The sequence below is a fragment of the Sapajus apella genome, unplaced genomic scaffold (genome assembly GCF_009761245.1).
Source record: "Sapajus apella isolate SASKATOON/1434 unplaced genomic scaffold, GSC_monkey_1.0 scaffold6, whole genome shotgun sequence".
In the NCBI taxonomy this organism is placed as follows: Eukaryota; Metazoa; Chordata; class Mammalia; order Primates; family Cebidae; genus Sapajus; species Sapajus apella.
In genome coordinates this window covers 58,352,654-58,361,054 of record NW_022436946.1, presented here as the reverse complement: position 1 = coordinate 58,361,054, position 8,401 = coordinate 58,352,654, and the positions used below count along the sequence as shown (strand labels likewise).

Genomic DNA, 8,401 nt, shown 5'->3' with positions numbered 1-8,401 from the left:
TGAAATGGACATGAAACTTGGTATTGGTAACAGCAGTACAGTTTATAATATATGATAAATATTTACGAAACTAATGAGCAAATGAATGGATGGATTTACTAAAATGAAGGTAGAGTTTGTAAGAATGTATGCATATGTTTAGGTTGGGAAGCCAACTGGTTGATAAAGGAATGAAATACCTAATTTAACTTAAAAACACTCTAAGAAATCAGTTTTCTGATGAGAAGAATCACTTAGCGATATATGACGTGCTGTGATTCATACAAATTAACTCATGAAATTGTGAAGAGCTCCATTTAACACAAAATTTTGAAATGCAAGAGATGATATGTTAACTGGCCAATTACTCAGCCTCTTAAAAATCGTGATTATGGTACAAAAGTGACATTTCAGTTTTTACTAGTTTCTATGTAAGGTAAACATGGTGCCAAAGCAGAACACCTCACAGCTCATTTGCTGATACAAGTCATTCACCACTTTTACGTACTAGTTTAGAATAATAATCTGAATTTTATTAAAAACAAAAATAAATCTAAAAAGCTTCCTTCAATTACAAGTATGCACAAGAATTTCTGCATTACATCATTTGACATAAAATGTTCTCAATGACATAAGTAGAACTAGAACTTACTACCATTTGAAGACAGGAGTTGAGGGCTGAAAACCACACACATTTACAGAAAGAAACAAAAATTTCACAGGGAAGACCTGTGATCTCTGGCTACAGGAACTGAAATTAGGAACATGAAAGAAACTTGGAGAGAAGACATTCAATACTCTAAAATACTTCAGCAAAAATAGTCAAACATTTGTAAACAACTTTTAACAAATCTTTATATGCTGTGTTGCTATATGGTAAATATTCTTAACTGATTTTTATTTAACTCAAAAAGTGATTTTTATTGCTCATGAATACTTCCCTCTAGATTAGATAAAAGCTTGCTTTCTTTCCCTGGAGGCAAGAGTAAAATGTAATTAGGGCTTACTCAATGATAGTTTTTGAATTTCTTAGTCTGGGGCATTCTAGCCACTTACTTGCCTGTTTGCAATTTCTACCCAAAAAATGAAGGTCAGAATAAACTGTAAAACCAGAACTAATAAGTATGGCTCCTTGTTAACGTTTTTATTTGTACGTTTGATGGTTGAGGACACTGATTAAACTGGCTGTGGATTTTAGGACTTTAAAGTATGAAATTGACAACACAACTACTTAAAAACAGAGTAAGGCTAAACGGTACTCAATGTCTAGGGCAACTACAGTACTGAAAATCCCAAAGAACTTATTGTAAACAAACAAGCAAGCAACTGTTCAACAGCCTCTTGCATTTGGTACCATGACTAAAATCTACTATTTTCTTCCATTTACCTATTTGGATATTTTTATGAAATGACTACATGTAAAAACTATAATAAAATTTCCCTTTAAGTGTGTTATGATACAGTAAAACACATCAATGACTAGAAATAAAGTCTGAAATCTTGAATGCTAAATCCTAATGGAAACATCAAGCCTTAGCATTCACGCTTGGATATCGTGTTCCGAGATAAAAGGCCTCTTTAAAGTGACTAGGTCCCTTTCAGTGGAGTGACAGATGTATATACAAGCAGCAATGCTATGGATGAGTCATGCTTTATATTAGTTTACAGTTATTATGCTGAACCCAGTATCAGTTTCAGCTAGGTAATCAAATTATTTGGAAACAATAATCCTTTTATTTAAATTAAATGATGGAAGACATTTATTTCCAGGAAGCTTTCTAAAATAGATTTTGAAGAAGCTAAAAATAACAGTTTAGTACAAATTGTCCTTCACCTGTATTGCTTGTATACACAAGGAATTCATTATAAAATTCAGTGGTGGGAGGAAAAAATAATGGAAGAAAAAGTTACTTGCTTTAGCATTTTTGAGAATAGTTTTGATAACTTCTTTGATCAACTTGCTTATCTGAAATAGAACAAAAACTACAATACAGTCATGATAGAATTCTAATAATCACAGCAATTAATGCTTTCATTTTGAACTTTTTCTTCAGAAAACATTAATGCTATAAAAATCAGATTGATGACATCCTTATTTAAAAGACACCACGTACTGGTATCAAAATGTGACTTATTTTAACACCAACTGAAAAAACAATTTGTATAGTCATATTGTTATTATTTTTAAGTTATTCTGATGGTTTTGGTAGCAAAGTTACTATTAACAATATAAATACTCTCTTTATAGGTGTTGAAATTCTTTCAAAAGTGTTGAAAGGCTGCAGGCAATTCTAGAATGGGATTGTAAGGAAAATCAAATATTCTAATATCCAAGATAATTAGGATACTTGTTGAATTTATATTTACTTCTTTAACGTCCTTCTTATTTGCCTGGTTTATTCCTCATTTGGTATGATAAAAGAAATCTAAGTCCAAGCCTTTTTAAGCTAGAGCAATTATTTTCATTTTCCATTATTTTTCTTTTTTTTTTTTCAAATACATGAGACAACAATCCAAGAATCATTGTAGTAAGAAATGATCATTTAAGCTCAATCATGTTCTTTTGCCTTTTAATTTCATTGAAGAGGTTAGTATTAGAGTCATAAAAGCTTTACAGTTTCAACACACATACACACAGTCACAGAATTAAAAATCTTTACTTCTTAAAAAAAAAAAAAACTTCCATTTTGTTTAATGTATCATAATCAAATTTTAGTCTAACAAAATCTGGTAAAACTGCTTTCATTAAGTAGAGCAGCTGCCACTTACCTTTATATATTTTACGGATGGAACTAAGTTCAGTACTGATCCAAGGATGCTGGCATCATAGCCCTTACACTGAACTATCCCTAAAGGTTCCATATTTCTGTAATATACCACCAATCACCCTAAATTTATAATACCCTGTCTTTAACTTGGTATATACCATCTTTTGGGAAAAAGTTATTAATATTTTGAGATGAGATACAAGAATAAAGTCATTCTTGAGGTCCACATCTAATATGAAAAAATGGACGATGTTTGCACATAGCAGCTAGTTTGATACCTCCTGTTCTGTTAGGCTAGACTTCACACAATGAGCATGCATATACAGCCACAGTTCACTGCATCTGTTTTGAAGCTGAGGAGTGCTGCTCATTCAAGTCACAGATGCTACCATGTTATGCAATGAGACAGTAAAATTGTATGTCCACCATAAGAAAAGGAAAATAAACAATGAAACAAATGCAGCAAATATAGGCAGTTGGCATTCAAAACACGCCCAAAAGCTAACACTCATGAACTGTCATTATAAGGGTTTTCCTTTCCTTAAAAAAAAGTCTTTCTTTGCGTATTTCAAAATTTAGCGGTCCCAGAGAATCATGAAGTGCCTTGTCGTTTCTGCTGCTGACTTCTGATGACCTCTAGTTGTTTTTTGCATTGCTGGTAGTAAGTAGAAAGGCTTTTGTTTTCATCTAAAAGCTTTTTATGTTCCTGTACCAGGCGAGATGTATTTTGCTGGTCCTTTTCATCCTGGTCCAGTTCTGCAACTAGTTCTTGCCTACAAACAAATACCACATAATATTACAGATGAGGGAAAAATTCATACCTTACTAGCTGATGATGGAAGCTCAATTAATGAGAATTTTTATTCTGGGTCTATCATTTTGCATCTTAGCTACACTTCTCAAATATAATTATGGGCTGGAGTGGAACTTTCATGTACTTCTAGTGTAACTATACAAATATCATAATCCTTCTATTAAGTAACTGTACTTGGATAATTAGTGAAGTAGATAAAATGGTAAAGTAAAAGTTTCAGAAAATTTCATTTTCTATTCTCTTTTTTTGTGTAGGAAGGAAGGAAAAAGGCTGGGAAAGGTTCTGTCTGACTACGGGAAAATAACATGAAGTTTTTATCATTCACATTCTACTTTTATACTCATTCACGTTCTGAAGTCACAATCCTATTTAACTCTAGTAGAGAGTGGTAAGCTAATAGAACATTTGCAAGCTAACTAAAATAAATGCTATCCAATTTAAAGCTTTTTCCCATTGTAAAGCAGTGGGGAAAAATAAAAAGTACCACTTATTTTAAACCACTTACATTTGCAAGCATTTTCAGAAAAGACCCTCAGTCTTTTACAGTCTGATAAGCTTTTTTAAGTCCCTTTTATTTGGGAACTATTAAGTATTCCCTAAAAAGATGCATCTTTAGGCATCTCCTAAAGTGAGGTTACTGGATATAAATGAATAATAAAAAGTCCTTAAGCAAAATAACCACCTAATACTATTTCTTAAAGTATTTAAAATTGGTTAAAACTGTCATAGTTTTCACAGCCAACACCCTATCCACCATTTGTTTTTTCCAGCATAGAATTCTTCTTTCAAATGATTAAAGTATGGCAAAAGTATAGGTTAAATATGTGAAATAAGAAATCAAACTTTTTCAACATAATGTGCCAGCAGTTCCATAATTACTTCTACAGTTTCCTATTTAGGCTTACCTTTCAAATACCAGGTTGGTTTCATTTAAATCACTATATCAATAAATTGTGATAAAACAATTTTTTCTCTTTTGGCTTCGAAGTCCATACAGAAAATTTTTCACAAATTACTTCAGAAAAAAAACAGCTTTCATTTATTTAGATTAAAATTAATGAAGGGAATCCTATTATCATACATATGTAAAGTTACCATATTTTTTTTTTTGTAACACTTCATTTTAGTTACCACCAATAAATCAGTTTCTTAAGTGTAAAATTTCATGAAGGTCATGCTTAAGAAAACTGAAGATTCATACAAATTTAAGAACTGTGAATATAGTAGTAAGGAAATTAGACTGGATTTCTTTAAAAAGGGAGGAAGGCAGTTTCTATAACTCCTCAGAAAAACACTCAGTTATGAAATACAGTCTTTTAATAAGTAATCCTACTCCTAAACATACACCTGGAAAAAATGTACAAAAATGTTTCTAAGAGAAGGCACAACTGAACATTAGTAAATCATTTTATCTATGTGCAAGAAAACAAATCTTTATAGCAATAAATCTAAACAGCTCTGAGAACAATAGCACTAATATGATATAGTCAAAAGAATTGAGTTTTCCGTAAAAAATTTTTAGTAAAAGGGTGCCTAAAGCTTAAACAAGTTGAAAGTATACTTAATGACTAATTCTAAAAACTATAATGTTTTCATGGCTTCAAACAATATTGTACCTTATCATATTTTAAACTCCAAATACTAATGTATTTTTATTTTTATTCATAAAAATAACTTACTTTCTCTGTAATAACAATGCAATTTCTGTTTGAACTTTCATATATTCTTGTGCCATTTTACAATGCTGTTCAAACACTGCCATAGATTCTTTGGAGTTTGGGCACGGTGCTAGAGGCTGAAAATAATCAGGAATGTTAAAACATAATTAAATCAAATTTCAATATCCAGCGGAGAGTTAAGACAGAGACTGTGATATATTTTTACAGCACTAAAGCAATGATCTTTAAAAATAAGTGTTAAACCATGCCCTAGAAAATCTCAGTGTCCTTTTGTCAGAGTTAACTCAGCATTTAAATTTACTCTTGCTGTTTTAACACTTTCATTGTTACAGAGAACCATGATTGTTGAAGTTGTAGTCTCTGGTATGACATTTCAGGTTGCAAACAGGATCAAACTAAAAGATGTTTGTGGCCCTCATAGTCATGAGAAGACACTGAAGTATATTATTTACATGTTCAGTCACTATGAACATGAGAATGTATCAAAAAATGTATTAAAGAGAAAAAAGCTTATGAGTTTTGTTTTGATGCACTAAAATTAAAGAGTGAAATGTAATGCTTAGCAGTACTGAAGAAAGATACTGGAGTATTTTTCTTAATGACTGTCGAGATAAGAATATGATTCTGCCAATTTAAAGTTTGATTAACTTAACCAAAAGAATTGTTTATTTTGATTTGATTCTAAAAAGTTTAAGGAGGCCAACTAAAAGGATAAATAAAGGACTATACCATGATGGGTAGCAACACAACTGTCAGCTTCAAAGACAAACTCTAAGAAGAAAAAAGTCAACTGTCAATGAGAAAGTACTCCTTTACCTGTAGTTGGTGATCTAGTGTGAGATAAGCCATTGGGATGGAGTTATCTGATCCATTGGTATCTAGAATTAAAGCATATATTTTATTCATTTTCTGTCACAAATAATTAAAATGAACAGCAAGAATGCATGAATGAAATGCTTTTTTCCCCTAAAGTAAATAACATGTAAATTAAAAGTTATGGCTACTGGTAATGGAAGAGTCTATTTCTGAATTCTAAAGGTTAAAAAAAAGACATTCAGTTATCAGATATTAGAACGTAATCATATTCTTGTACCTATAATTTAAGTTGGCTATAAACTGAATAGAACACAATATATTAAAATTTCTAAGCTCTTGGTTAATTAAAAACAAAAACAGTGATATGAGACCTTTATATTTTAAATTCAGTCGTAACTGACCCTATTTAATCAAACCCCACATCTCTTTTATCATGCTAAGTTTTTTTATATAAGGCTATGTCAACTCTGTTAACATCGGTGCTCCTTAACAGGGAAAGGGAGAAAGCAGAGACAAATTCTCTTTCAGTGGATCATTTTCAATTTACACAGATTCTAATGTGACCCCCACCACCCATCCTGCCCTTCCCAGTAAGGATCACTACAGAAAATGAGATGCTGCTGATGAGACTGTATTACAAACATGAACAGTAAGGAACCAAAAAAGACGCTGAGACCTGTGGCTCAATGTCATGTCAAAAACAGCTAAGTTGATTAACTCAACCCGTCAATTTTATAAAATTATTTGAATAGAATGATTTTGTTTATATTTCAAAAGAGGTAAAATTACCGTACAACTTGACTGAGATATGCATGGGTTAGTCTCTTCCTAACATTAATGTTTATGTAAAACAGTTCCAGTAGTAAGCAGATTAACTCTGAAGTAATATTGACTTTTCTACTTCAGATATAGTTGCTTTCCTGTTGTTAGTAGAGAAAAAAATGAGCTAAATGAGTGAGCTGTTCAGCCTTTTTCTGAAAAATAACTCCTTGAAGGAGTGGTGTGGATAAAGGCAAGTAAGGATGACAGCAGATGCACTGTATGCAATCCAAAAAAACTCAAGACTGTTCGCTGGCTCAGTAATCTTCTAATTTATTGTTAACTGTTATACCAGATTTTTTTTTAAGCCATTGAGAATGTGCTTGCAAGAAACTTCAAAAGCTAATTAGCAAAATCAGACCAAATGAGACAATGCAGGTGAGGAATACCATGCAATGTTGGCGTATATTAAGCACTCAACCAGTGACGGTGGTTATCATTATTATTCATACTAAATGGAGAATTAGAAAGGACAATTAAAAATAGTATGCATTTAATATTGAAAAAGTAAAGTTTATTAAATATTAGAATGGAATACAGAAAAACAGTAGAGACTTAAGGCGCTTACCCTTAAGGCTCATACACATTACCAACATAAATGTGTGTTTTTCTGAAGTGGCTAAACAAGAAATATACTTAATTTGTTATTTCTCTGACCAACTCTCCTCCCACCCCAACAGTAGTTTCAAACTATGCTCCCACATAAATACTGCTTTCTACAAAACTAAGATTGATTAAAAATGATTGATTTCCTTGAAAAATTTAAGTGTTTTGAAAGTTTCCTTGATTGAAGGCTTCCATTCCTATTATTCTTTCTTAAATCACTGATATTTTATATATCTCATTATATCAGCACCATGTAGGTGATATGCATTTTAGAATTAAGTATAATACATTAATGTTGCATGGTATTCTGGGAGTGGAAAAAAAAGTCTAAGGACTGTGTTATTCAAATAATTAAAGCACTTCTATGGTGAGGGACTTAAGGTCCTTCATTGAATTTCATCTCCTCTCTAAAACAAAGAAAGTGGGATTTCACTTTCTCACTTTTAAACTAAATTGAAATTGAACTTCCAGTCTCTACTAGCAATACTTGGTCACAAAATCGGAAGATTGTTTAATGAAAGTTTTTTTTTTAAATATGTGTGTTTCAGTTGCTAATCAAATCTAACTGCTTCTCCTGAATGTCAAGACTCATGTCTGGTTAAATTTGGCAAACACTCTTTTCTGGCCCCTAAACACAACACTTGTTACTACATCATATTCTTTGAGTATGCATTCTCTTCAGGAAAATGTTGCCTTCTTTCTGCTTATGACTAAAGAACACGTGTCATCATTTTATGAAAAGGTCAGATACCATGCCGGGTCTTGTTTAATTGATTTCTCTTGTAACTATCAAAACGCTCAGCTTGTACTGTAAACTTAGTAATTTATTATATAGTATAAGTTTATTTTTAATGTGTCAGTATTATGACCCTAACCAGACTGCAAGGAATGAGCCATGCTTTATACTTTACATTAATACA

General features: G+C 31.7%; 1 protein-coding gene across 4 annotated transcripts in view; it reads right to left on the bottom strand.

Moving 5' to 3' along the window:
- Positions 1 to 477: 477 nt before the first annotated feature.
- The window catches only part of MAP3K7 (mitogen-activated protein kinase kinase kinase 7), a 76,304-nt gene continuing 68,380 nt past the window's right edge, over positions 478 to 8,401 (bottom strand). The window contains exons 15-17 of one of the 4 annotated variants that reach the window (XM_032275236.1): positions 6,057 to 6,118; positions 5,241 to 5,356; positions 478 to 3,520 (exon numbers count right to left, since the gene is read on the bottom strand). In XM_032275236.1, coding sequence (XP_032131127.1) covers positions 3,340 to 3,520; positions 5,241 to 5,356; positions 6,057 to 6,118 — 359 coding nt within the window. In that variant the 3' untranslated portion in view covers positions 478 to 3,339. The remainder of the gene's footprint in view (positions 3,521 to 5,240; positions 5,357 to 6,056; positions 6,119 to 8,401) is intronic. The other 3 variants (XM_032275237.1, XM_032275238.1, XM_032275239.1) reach the window with 3 other exon arrangements.